Raw genomic sequence first — 13515 nt, forward strand, 5'->3', positions numbered from 1 at the left:
CTCCTTAGTGGCCCACTTCCGGTTTTCAGTTTAAAATTAAGAAAGGAAAAATACTACTCAAAAAATAAAGGCAAAAAAAACACACTAACTAAATAAATAAATCTCTCACCAGCACTCCTGCCACAAATCACTCCCTCTCTGCTTGCTCCAGTGGAACAATGAGGGTGATCCCCCCCAGGTAACTCATAGAAATCATAGAAACCCTACAGTACAGAAAGAGGCCATTTGGGCCATCGAGTCTGCACCAACCACAATCCCACCCAGGCCCTACCCCCATATCCCTACATATTTTACCCAATAATCCCTCTAACCTATGCATCTCAGGACACTAAGGGGCAATTTTTAGCATGGCCAATCATCCTAACTCGCACATCTTTGGACTGTGGGAGGAAACCGGAGCACCCGGAGGAAACCCACGCAGACACGAGGAGAATGTGCAAACTCCACACAGACAGTGACCCAAGCCAGGAATCGAACCCAGGTCCCTGGAGCTGTGAAGCAGCAGCGCTAACCACTGTGCTGCCGTCCCGCCCTGACTTTTACAGTTAAAAAAAACCCTTGTTATTTATATATTACTTTCCGCAAATCCACCAACCTTTGTGTCGTCCGCAAACTTACTAATCAAACCAATTACATTTTCCTCCAAATCATTTTATATATATATATATATAAAATGATTTGGAGGAAAATGTAATTGGTTTGATTAGTAAGTTTGCGGACGACACAAAGGTTGGTGGATTTGCGGAAAGCGATGAGGACCATCAGAAGATACAGCAGGATATAGATCAGTTGGAGACTTGGGCAGAGAGATGGCAGATGGAGCTTAATCCAGACAAATGTGAGGTAATGTATTTTGGAAGGTCTATTACAGATAGGAAATATACAGTAAATGGCAGAACCCTTAAGAATATTGATAGGCAGAGGGATCTGGGTGCACAGGAACACAGGTCTCTAAAGTAGCAATGCAGGTGGAGAAGGTAGTCAAGGCGGCTTACGGCATGCTTGCCTTCATTGGCCGGGGCATTGAGTTTAAAAATTGGCAAGTCATGTTGCAGCTTTATAGAACCTTAGTTAGGCCGCACTTGGAATATAGTGTTCAATTCTGGTCGCCACACTACCAGAAGGATGTGGAGGCTTTGGAGAGGGTACAGAAAAGATCTACCCAGGATGTTGCCTGGTATGGAGGGCATTAACTATGAGGAGAGATTGGCGAAACTTGGTTTGTTCTCACTGGAACAACGGAGGTTGAGGGGTGACCTGAAAGAAGTCTACAAGATTATGAGGCGCATGGACAGAGTGGATAATCAGAAGCTTTTTCCCAGGGTGGAAGAGTCAATTGCTAGGGGGCACAGGTTTAAAGGAGATGTACGAGGCAGATGTTTTACACAGAGAGTAGTGGGTGCCTGGAACTCGTTGCCGGGGGAGGTATTGAAAGCGGATACGGTAGTGACTTTTAAGGGGCGTCTTAACAAATACATGAATAGGATGGGAATAGAGGGATATGGTCCCCGGAAGGGTAGGGTGTTTTAGTTAAGTCGGGCAGCATGATCGGTGCAGGCTTGGAGGGCTGAAGGGCCTGTTCCTGTGCTGTAATTTTCTTTGTTCTTGTTTTGGACTGGGGGAGAGCGGAGTTTAGTAAAATAAGGCAGGATTTGGCCAAGGTAGATTGGTATTAGCTACTAATGTGGAAATCTATAAAAGAGCAGTTGGGGAAGTTCAAAAAGGAAATGGGGAGGGTACAAGCCCAGCATGTCCCTTCAGTGTGGAGCTTAAGAAAGCAATTCGGAAAACAAAGTGGGCATATGAAAAAGCTCTGGCTGGTAAAAGTAGGGAAAATCCCAAGATATCATATAAATATCAGTGGGAAGAGGATAACCAGGGAACAAGTAGGGCCCATTAGAGACTAAGGGGTCAATCTGTGGGTGGAGCCAGAGGACATTGGTAAGAGTGTTTAACAAATACTTCACATCCGTCTTCATCCGAGAGAATGAGGATGACGGTATGGAAGGGGGTAACGGAGGAGACTGCAGGGGCTCAGACCAAAATTAATTCCTCTCTGACCACAGGGTACGTGCCAGAGGCCTGGAGAACTGCTAATATGGTTCTGCTATTTAAGAAGCATTGCAGAAGTAAGCCAAGACTTACAGATCAGTGAATCTCACATGTGATAGAAAATTATTGGACAAAATTCTGTAGGAGAGCATCAATTTCCACAGAGGCATGGCTTGATGAGGGATAGTTAGCATGGCTTTGTCAGAGGGAGGTCATACCTAATAAACTTGATTTAATTTTGGGGGTGGTGACCATCTGCGTAGGAGAGGATAGTGCAGTTGATGTAGTTTATATGGATTTCAGCAAAGCTTCTGACAAGATCTCACATATGACTCAAGGTAAATGCACATGGGATACAGGGTAATTTGATGAAGTGGATTCAAAATTGGCTCAGTTGTAGGAGACAGAGGGCGATGACAGAAGGCTGCTTTAGTGACTGGAAGCTGGTGTCCAGTGGAATGTCACAGAGATCTGTGCTGGATCACCTATTATTTGTCATTCATATCAACAACATAGACAACTGTGTGAGGGGTAAGATGACCAAGTTTGCAGATGACAAAGATTGGCTAGGTGCTTAACAATGAGGCTGAGTGTCTTGGGCGACAGGAAGGTATAGACAAGAGGGTCAAATGGACAGATAAATGGCAGATAGAATTTAACCCTGAAAAGTGAGAGGTGATCCATTTCATTAAATACTTTGAAGTGTTAGGACACTAGGAAGTTCTGTGAAACCAAGGGATCTTGGCTTGTTTGTCCATAGATCTCTGAAGACAGAAGGACATGTTAGTGTGGTGGTGAAAAAGGCATATGAGACACTTGCTTTTGTCAATCAATGCATAGATTACAAAAGCAGGGAGATCATGTTTGAGTTGTATAGAAATTTGGTGAGGCCGCAGCTGGAGTACTGTATGCAGTTCTTGTTGCCACATTATAGGAAGGCTGAGATTGCACTGGGGGTGGTGCAGAGGAGATTCATCAGGATGCTCCCTGGGATGGAACATTTAAGTTATGAAGAGAGATTAGATAGGCTTGCGTTGTTTTCGTTGGACCAGAGAAGGAGGAGCACATGGACAAAGTTGATAGGGCGCAGCTGTCCCCTTAGTTGAAGGGTCAGTCATAAGGGGACATAGGTTCAAAGTGAAGGTGGGGGGGGGGATGGGCCAAGGGGCTTCTTCTGCATTCCACGATTCTATGATTTTGAGGCGGAAACTAGAAAACTACAGGTCAGTTAGTTCAACATCCATCACTGGGAAAATGTAAGAAGCTATTATTAAAGACACTAAGTGGGCACTTGGATAAAATAAAGGCAATCAGGTAGAGTCAGCATGGCTTTGTGAAAGGAGAATCATGCTTAACCAAATTATTGAGAGTCCTTTGAAGGGGCAACAGGTGCTATTGATAAAGGATGCTCTGTACTTTGATGTGGAACTTTAGCAAATGCCTTTTGAAATTGTAAAGTTCCTGTAGAAAATAAAATCTCATGGTGTCGCAGATAACAGTGGCATGGACAGAAGATTGGCTAGCTAGCTAACAGGACAGAGTGTAGGCATACTGGCTATTTTCTATTAGTAAGAAGTCTCACAACACCAGGTTAAAGTCCAACAGGTTTATTTGGAGCAAACGCCACTAGCTTTCGGAACTGGCTGTTCCTTCGTCAGGTTGACTTAGAATCCCTACAGCACAGAAAGAGGCCATTCGGCCCATCGAGTCTGCACCGACCACAATCCCACCCAGGCCCTACCCCCATATCCCTACATATTTACCCACTAATCCCTCTAACCTACACATCTCAGGACACTAAGGGCAATTTTAGCATGGCCAATCAGCCTAACCCGCACATCTTTGGACTGTGGGAGGAAACTGGAGCACCCGGAGGAAACCCACACAGACACGAGGAGAATGTGCAAACTCCACACAGACAGTGACCCAAGCCGGGAATTGAACCCAGGTCCCTGGAGCTGTGAAGCAGCAGTGCTAACCACTGTGCTACCCCGTGCCTGTACACTCACATTGTCTGTACCTTTAAGACTTGATTAGCTGTAAAGACTCTCATTCCAATCATTCATGTAAATTGAGTTTGTGTCTTTGTATGCCCTGTTTGTGATCAGAACTCCCACCCACCTGACGAAGGGACAGCCAGTTCCGAAAGCTAGTGGCGTTTGCTCCAAATAAACCTGTTGGACTTTAACCTGGTGTTGTGAGACTTCTTACTGTGTTTACCCCAGTCCAACGTCGGCATCTCCACATTATTTTCTATTAGGCAGTGATGTGCCAAAAGGGATTATTGCTGGGACCTCAACCGTCTCACAATTTACATAAAATATAAATGATTTGGATGAAAGGACCCAAGGTATGGGCTGCTAAATTTGCTGATGAAACAAAAGATAGATTGGAAAGTAATTTGTGACAAGGACATAAGGAAGCTACAAAAGAATACAGATAAGATTAGCAAGTGGGCAAAGATCTGACAAATGTGTAATGTGAAAAATTGCAACGTTTTTCATTTTGGCAGGATGAATTTTTAAGAAGTACATTACCTAAATGGTTAAAAATTGCAGAGCTCTGAGCTGCAGAGGGATCTGGGTGTCCGAGTGCACGAATCACAAATGTGCAGCAAGTAATTGGCAACACTAAATGTTGTTTTCTATTATGAGGAATTGAATAAAAGAGTAGAGGTTATGCTTTAGTTATACAGGACATTGGTGAATGTGCACAGTATTAGTCTCCTCATTTAGGGAAATGAATTGGAAGTAGTTCAAAGAAGGTTTACTAGATTAATATTTGGAAGAATGGGTTATTTTATGAGAAAAGGCTGAACAGGCTTGGTTCCGCTAAAGTTTAGAAAAGCGAGAGGAGACTGGATTAAAACACAAGGCCCTGAAGGGACTTGACGGGGTGGATGTGGAAAGGATGTTTTCTTTTGTGGGATAATCGAGAACTAAGGGTAACTGTTTGAAAATAAGGGGTTGCCCACTTAAGACAAATGAAGAAAAAATGTCTCAGCAGGTTGCGAGAAATTCTGTTCTTCAAAAGGTGGTTGAGGTAGAGTCTTTGAAAATGTTTATGGCAGGGTAGATAGACTCTGACAAGCAAGGGAGTGAAAGGTAATCAGGAATAAATGGCAATATGACTTGGAGGTTAAAATTAGAACCGCCAAGATCTTATTGAATAGCGGCGCAGCCTACTCCTAATTCACAAATTTATATGTTCTATGTAAAGTGACTTTGCATTTCATCACAACAAGATTCTTACTCACTTGCTTCACTTTCTCTTCGAAATCTGCATCATTCTTATCATAGATCATCTGGGCAAGTCGAATCTGTTCTGCTGTAGCCTAAAACATAATAATTGGGTTAAAGTTAAGATTTGGTTTCAGAACAAGTTATCAACCACCACCAAAACCTTATATCGCTATAGTACTTATTATACGTTTAAGAACAAAGAACAATACAGCACAGGAACAGGCCCTTGGGCCCTCCAAGCCTGCGCCGCTCATGTGCCCACTAGACCATTCGTTTGTATCCCTCTATTCCCAGTCTGTTCATGTGGCTATCTAGATAAGTCTTAAACGATCTCAGCGTGTCCGCCTCAATCACCTTGCTTGGCAGTGCATTCCAGCCCCCACCACCCTCTGTGTAAAATACGTCCCCCTGACATCTGTGTTGAACCATGTACCCCTCACCTTGAACCTGTGACCCATCGTGTTCGTCACCTCCGACCTGGGAAAAAGCTTCCCACTGTTCACCCTATCTATGCCCTTCATAATTTTATACACCTCTATTAGGTCGCCCCTCATCCTCCGTCTTTCCAGGGAGAACAACCCCAGTTTACCCAATCTCTCCTCATAGCTAAGACCCTCCATACCAGGCAACAGCCTGGTAAACCTTTTCTGTACTCTCTCCAAAGCCTCCACGTCCTTCTGGTAGTGTGGCGACCAGAACTGGACGCTGTATTCCAAATGAGGCCTAACCAACGTTCTATACAGCTGCAACATCATATGCCAACTTTTATATTCTATGCCCCGTCCAATAAAGGCAAGCATGCCAAATGCCTTCTTGACCACCCTCTCCACCTGTGCTGCCACCTTTAAGGATCTGTGGACTTGTACACCCAGGTGTCTATATACTCCTGATGGTTCTGCCATTTATTGTATAGCTCCCCCTTACATTAGATCTACCGAAATGCATCACTTTGCATTTATCTGGATTAAATTCCATCTGCCATTTCTCCGCCCAATGTTCCAGCCTATCCATATCCTGCTGTATTCTCTGACAATATTCATCACTATCCGCAACTCCAGCAATCTTTGTGTCGTCCGCAAACTTACTGATCACACCAGCTACATCTTCCTCCAAATCATTTATATCGATCACAAACAGCAGAAGTCCCAGAACAGAGCCCTGCGGAACACCACTAGTCACAGACCTCCGACCGGAAAAAGACCCCTCCACTGTTACCCTCTGTCTTCTATGGGTAAGCCAGTTCTCCACCCATCTAGCTAGCTCACATTTTATCCCATGAGATTTAACCTTTTGCACCAGCCTGCTGAGGGACCTTGTCAAACGCTTTACTAAAATCCATATAGACGACATCCACGGCCCTTCCCTTGTCAATCGTTTTTGTTACCTCCTCAAAAAAACTCAACCAAATTTGTGAGGCATGACCTCCCTCGTACAAAACCATACTGTCTATCGTTAATGAGATTATTCAGTTCTAAATGCGCATATATCCCATCTCTAAGAATCTTCTCCAACAATTTCCCTACCAGACATCAAGCTCACCGGCCTATAATTACCCGGGTTATCCTTGCTACCCTTCTTAAATAACGGGACCACATTTGCTATCCTCCAATCCTCTGGGACCTCACCTGTGTCCAGCAAAGAGACAAAGATTTCTGTTAGAGGCCCAGCAATTTCATCTCTTGCCTCCCTGAGGAGCCTAGGATAGATGCCATCTAGCCCTGGGGATTTGTCTGTCTTAATGTTTCCTAAAAAACCTAACACTTCCTCCCTTGTAATTGAGATTTTTTCTAACGGGTCAACACATCTCTGAGACACTGTCAACATGTCCCTTTCCTTTGTGAATACACTGATGCAAAGTATTCGTTTAGGATCTCTCCTGCTTCCTTTGGTTCGAAGCATAATTACCCTCCTTTGTCCCGGAGAGGTCCGATTCTTTCCCTAACAACCCTCTTGTTCCTAACGTATGTATAAAATGCCTTAGGATTCTCCCTAATCCTGTCTGCCAAGGACATTTTGTGACCCCTTTTTGCCCTTCTAACTCCCTGTTTGAGCTCTTTTCTACTTTCTCTGTATTCCTCCAATGCTCCGTCTGTTTTTAGCTGCCTGGACCTCATGTATGCCTCTTTTTTTATTTTTGATTAGACCCACAATTTCACTGGTTATCCACGGCTCCTGAATCCTACCTTTCCTATCCTTCCTCTTTACAGGCACATGCCTGTCTTGCAGTCCTATCAACTGCTCCTTAAAAGACTCCCACGTGCCAGATGTGGATTTACCCTCGAACAGCCTCTCCCAATCAACAGCCACCAAATCCTGCCTAATCCGGCTGTCGTTAGCCTTCCCCCAATTCAGCACCTTACGTAGGACAACACTCATCTTTTTCCATTACTATCCTAAAGTTTACAGAATTGTGGTCACTATTTGCCACATGTTCCCCCACTGAAACTTTGATGACCTGACCGGGCTCATTCCCCAGTACTAGGTCCAGTATAGCCCCCTCTCTAGTTGGACTGTCAACATATTGTTCCAAAAAACCTTCCTGTACCCATTTTATAAATTCTTCCCCATCCAGGCCCCCCAGCCCTACGCGATTTCCAGTCTATACAAGGGAAATTAAAGTCTCCCACTACAACGACCCTATTTTTTCTGCACCTGTCCAGAATCTCCTTACATATCCGTTCCTCAACTTCCCGTGGGCTGTTGGGAGGCCTGTGGTATACCCCCAGCATAGTGACTGCGCCCTTCCTGTTTCTGAGCTCCACCCAGTGACTCGTTACCTGACCCTTCCAAATTGTCCACCCTCTGTACCGCTGTAATATGCTCCCGAACCAGCATTGCTACTCCCCCACCTCTCCTAGCCCCTCCTCTGTCTCGCCTAAAACACTTCTCCCCCGGAGTATTCAGCTGCCAATCCTGTCCCTTTAACCAAGTCTCCGTCACTGCAACCACATCCAAGTTCCGCGCAAGCATTAAGGCTCTAAGCTCATCTGTCTTGCCCGTGACGCTCCTTGCATTGAAGCAGATGCACTCCAGACCTCCAGGCCCACTGAGGTCATCCTCCCCCAGAATGCTCTTCCTCTTAGATAGCCTTGTCTTGACCCCAATCTCGTCCCCAGCCTCCATGCTTATTGACCTATTGTTCTGATCCCCATCTCCCTGCCACATTAGTTTAAACCCACCTGAACCACACTAGCAAAACTCCCAGCTAGGATATTCGTGCCCGTCCAGTTTAGGTGTAACCCGTCCTTCTTGTACAGGTGCCATCCTCTCTTGAAGACTTCCCAGTGATCCACGAATTTGAAACCCTCCCTCCTGCACCAGTCCTTTAGCCACGCGTTCCTAGCCTCACTAGCACGTGGCAATGGGAGTAGTCCAGAGATCGCTACCCTCGAGGCCCTGCTTTTTAGCCTACTACCTAACTCCCTGAATTGCTCTCGCAGGACCTCCCTGCTCTTTCTGCCTGCGTTATTTGCACCAATGTGGACAATGACGTCTGTCTGGTTACCTGCCCCTTTTAGGATGCTTCCTACCGGCTCAGAGACATCCAGGACCCCGGCACCAGGGAGGCAGACGACCATCCTGGAGTCTCGTTCGCGCCAACAGAACCACCTGTCTGTGCCTCTAACTATTGCATCCCCCACTACTATTCGCGCCCACAGAACCACCTGCCTGTAACTTCTCTCTATTAACTTTTCATTTTCCCTGACTAGACTAAGGTCATCGAGCCGCAGCTCCAGTTCCCTAACACAGTCTCTCAGGAGCTGCAGTTTATTCAAAGACTGGATTCTGGAAAGAGGAGGAAACAGAAATTTTGCATATTGAGCGAGCTATCAACACACTGTGGCTTATGAACACAACAATTTAAGTTTTAAGATCAGAAAATTCCATGCAGGTGGAAAAAGTTCACTGAACAAAAAAAAAAACAAGTTACGTAACAATTGGAGGTCAGAGTTATTTAGAGTAGAAATTGTATGCAGCAAAAAAAAAGTCTGGGAGGAACTACAAGACTTTAAATAGGTACTTGATAAGCCTAAATTCATGGAGATCAGCTGAAAAAACTTCAAGGTAGTTAAAATCACAAGTGAAGATTATGGGGATAATAAGTGGGCTCCAGCCGGTACATGGATGACTGGCATCAGTACGGAGGAAAATGGGGGTGGAACCGTTGGGATGGTCAACACCTGAACCATGCTGGGACCAGTTTCCTAGTGAGCTGCATAACTAGGGAAGTAGAAAGGGCTTGAAACTAAACAAGCCCTTGGATAGATGTAGCAAATCAAGGGATAGAATCAAGGCAGGCAGGCAAAACAATTCTTCGAGAAATGGTCGGAGAATAGGCCTAAGAATACACCAACAGTCGAGACTGGATGTTACAAAAGAAAACAAAAAGACAAAACCTGTGGCTTTATATCAGAATGCACATAACATTCAGAAATTGAATGAATTGATAGCACATTTGGAGTAAATATGATCTGACAGTCATTTAGGAGACAAGACTGGGTCTTGAATACTGAAGATTATAAGACATTCAATGAGTGGAGGGGTAGCATTGCTAATTAAGGATGGCATTGATGGAATAGAGACGACCCTGGTTCAGGAAATCAAGATGCAGAATGATTTGGGTGGAGATGAGAAATAATAGGGAACAAAAATCACAAGTGGGAGAGGTCTAGACACCCCAACAGTAACCACAATGGAGGACAAAGTATACAAGAAAAAATGTTGGGGGCTTGTGATAAAGGGACTGCAATAATCATGGGTGACTTTAATCTACATATAAACTGGGGAAAAAATTGGCTTGGCAGTGGTAGCCTGGATGAGGTGTTGATGATTTAGAGATTGCAGGGAACAGGTTAAATTAGACTTAGTATTGTGTAATGTGACAGGATTAATGAATGACCTCAGAGTAAAGGCACCCCCAGGTATCAGTTCAATTTTACATCCAGTTTGAAAGGGACAAGAGCAGATTTAAGACTAGTATCTTAAACTTAAACAGCAAATGTGGGCATTAAAGCTGAACTGGCTGAAGTGAACTAGCATATGAAGCGAGAGGATAGATTAATAGAAAAGCAAGTTTTATGAAGATATTTCAAAATAGTCAAAGTATATTCTTACTATCAAGAAAAATTCTAAGGGGCAGACTGACCATTCATGGTTAACTAAAATTCAGGAAACTATCATGAGGAAAAAGCATACAACTGCTTAAAGATGAGTGGCAAGTCGATTGGTAGGTCAGAACATAAAAGTACGGCAGAGAATGATGAAAAAGTTGATCAGGAGAAAGTAATGGAAAATGAGAGAAAGCTAGCTCAAAGTGTAAAAAAGGATACTAAGAGTTTCTATAGGAAGGTAAATTGACTTGTTAGTCTTCCAGAGTGACAATAGGGAGTGAGTGCAGAATAAGGAGAAGGCAGGTGAAATGTACTAATATTTTGCTTGTCTTCACTACAAAAGGTACAAAAACATTCCAGTAATTGCTGTACATTGAGTGTGGAAGGGAATCACTAGGGAAATGAAACTGAGCAAACTGATGGGAGCTGTGGGTTGAAAAATCTCCGGATCCTGATGGACTTCAAAGATCTCAAAAGTAGTAGCTAATGAGTTAGCAGATGCAGAAGGTGCTAATTTTTCAAAATTCACTACATTCTGGAAAGATTCCATCAGACTGAAAAAGTAGCAAACGTTACCCCTCTATTCAAGTAAGGAGGAAGACAGGAAACAAGTAACTATAGACCAGTTAGCTTGACTCCATGGTGGAGAAAGTGCATGAATTGATCATGAATGAGGTTACAGCTGGACACTGAGAAACACAAGAGTCAGCATGGTTTAGTGAAAGGGAAAATCATGTTTAATCAACTTAGTGGAGTTCTTTGATAAGAGTAACATGAACTACAGATAAAGAGGCTATAGACTATGCTGTACTGTTTCCAGAAAGCATTTGATAAAGTGCCACAAAGGTTATTGTGGAAAATAAAAACATGTGGTGTAAGAGATAACATTAGCATGGACAGTTTGGCTGATTGGCAGAAAGCACAATATGATGGGTCTTTTTGATTGGTAAGATGTGACCAGTGGAGTCCTGCAGATGTTTGCACTGGGACCTCAATCTTCTACAATTTATATTAATGACCTAGATTAAGGGAACAATGGCATAGTAGTTAAATTTGCAGATGCCACAAAGAGGTAGGAAAGTAATGCATAGAGGACAAAGAAGTTGCAGACTGAGAGGCAAGTGGGCAAAAAGTGAAAAGTAGAGCATTACTTAAACAGAGACGACCCAGATTTAACTGAATTCGAATTTCACCATCTGCCTTGGTGGGATTCAAAGCCAGGTCCCCAGAGTGCTACCCTGGTGTCTGCATTACTATAATAAAAGCAAAATATTGCAGATACTGGAAATCAAAAACAAAACCAAGGATCTGTAAACCACAACCAAACAGATTTATTCCTAAAATAAAAGAGCAATATACCTATTGCCCTCATTTTCTTCCTTGCCTAGAGGCCTCCTCCTCCTTTACACCGCCACCACCCCCCCCCCCTCCCTTCCCCTCAGCCTCAAACATAGCTGGAGCCACTACCTACACAAGATCTTCCATTATCTTGGCCCCCAGCTCGTCTTTGAATGGCAGTGCCAAGATCCTAAATCTCTTGTATTGGATTGGGGTGTGAATGGGGAGTACACTTTATTTACAAATTTAAAAAGACTGACCTCTGTGAATCCTCCCCAGCAACTGCCAGAAATAACCACTTGCCCTTATTAAAAAGCTGAAAGGATCATTAATTCCAAAGGGAGGAAAAAGTGTCAATTTTCTCAGGTCGCAGGTTCGGCTCTTCTGAAGAAAATTGTTTCAGTCTCTCTCCCCAACTTGGGGAACTGTTTATTTGCTTTCAATTGTCTCCCCCATGTTGCTGCTTCAGCACCTCCAATCACAGGTTCCCTCCATCCCACCTTTGCTGTTTGCTCCTCCTATCAGATTCTGAGGGGTGGGAATGAGGGAACCTTTAATTGGAGGAGCTAAAGCAGAGGGAAGCTATGATTGTACAAGCAGCTTCCTGCTCCCCCAATCAAACTCTACATTATATCCGCTGTCAACAAGATGGCTGTACCTGCAATTATTCAGCCTGAACCAGGGGAGCCATAACGGAAACAAACTTCACAGGGCTGGCATTGCTTGAATTTTCCTCCCGTCTTTGCTACTTGTGACATTGAGGGCAAGAATGTCCACCACACCACTGTATTTTGAACCCTGCTCCCAATCCCCAAAACCTTTCCCCCAATCTACAAGGCACAAGCGTGATGGAATATTGACAAATTGTTTGCAGTGCAGTTCCAATACTCCAGCTCAACACCATCTAGACAAAGCCCTCATGACTGGCATGCCACCCACCATCTTATACATTTACTACCTCTACAACTGGAACAATGTGGTTGCAGTGTATACTATATCTACAAGATAAACTGCAGCAACTTGCCAAGGATTCTAGACAGCAGCATACAGACTTGTGAAACCCCTACCACCAAGAACAAGAGCATCAGGCACATCAAACACAAACACCACAACCTCCAACCTCACAAACCCCCCACTTTGACTTGGCAACATGTTGCCATTCATTCATTGTCATTGGGTTAAAATCGTGGAACTCTCCACCTAACAGCATTGTGGGTATACTTACTCCACAATTACTGCAGTGGTACAAGACAGTGGCTCACCACCCCCTTTCAAGGGCAATTAGGGATGGACAATAAATGATGGCCTGGCCCATATCCCACGAACAAATATAAACACACAAGGTAAACTAGGATAGTCAGAAACAAAGGTTTCCAAAGGATAAAAAGATAGCCTTCAGGGTGAGTAACCTCAGAAAAAGTACATTAGGCCATTTGAATGTTGTACAAAGGGAGAAATGGAACAGAAACGAGTAACTGAATAAGAGGGAATAAAGCACAGGGTGCACGCTGGCATGCTTCCTGACTAGAAAAAGTTACAAGCAGTACGTTGGCCGTCAGAGGGATGTCTTGTTCCCATTATATAGGGCCTTGGTGAGGCCACACCTTCAGTAGCGTGCGCAGTTTTGGTCTCCTTGTCTAAGGAAAGATGTAGTTTAAACCCTTTAGGACTGAGACGAGGAGAAATTTCTTCACCCAGAGAGTGGTGAACCAGTGGAATTTGCTACCACAAAAAACAGTTGAGGCCAAAATATTGTACGTTTTCAAGAAGGA

General features: G+C 44.0%; 1 protein-coding gene across 50 annotated transcripts in view; it reads right to left on the reverse strand.

The window, feature by feature from the left end:
- ubap2a (ubiquitin associated protein 2a) overlaps window positions 1–13515 on the reverse strand; it is a 144026-nt gene that overhangs the window by 110100 nt on the left and 20411 nt on the right. For all 50 annotated transcript variants that reach the window (XM_078221411.1, XM_078221480.1, XM_078221431.1 and 47 more), the window contains one exon: window positions 5309–5386. In XM_078221411.1, the coding sequence (XP_078077537.1) occupies window positions 5309–5386 (78 nt within the window). The remainder of the gene's footprint in view (window positions 1–5308; window positions 5387–13515) is intronic.

Source organism: Mustelus asterias, chromosome 1, assembly GCF_964213995.1.
Source record: "Mustelus asterias chromosome 1, sMusAst1.hap1.1, whole genome shotgun sequence".
Lineage (NCBI taxonomy): Eukaryota > Metazoa > Chordata > Chondrichthyes > Carcharhiniformes > Triakidae > Mustelus > Mustelus asterias.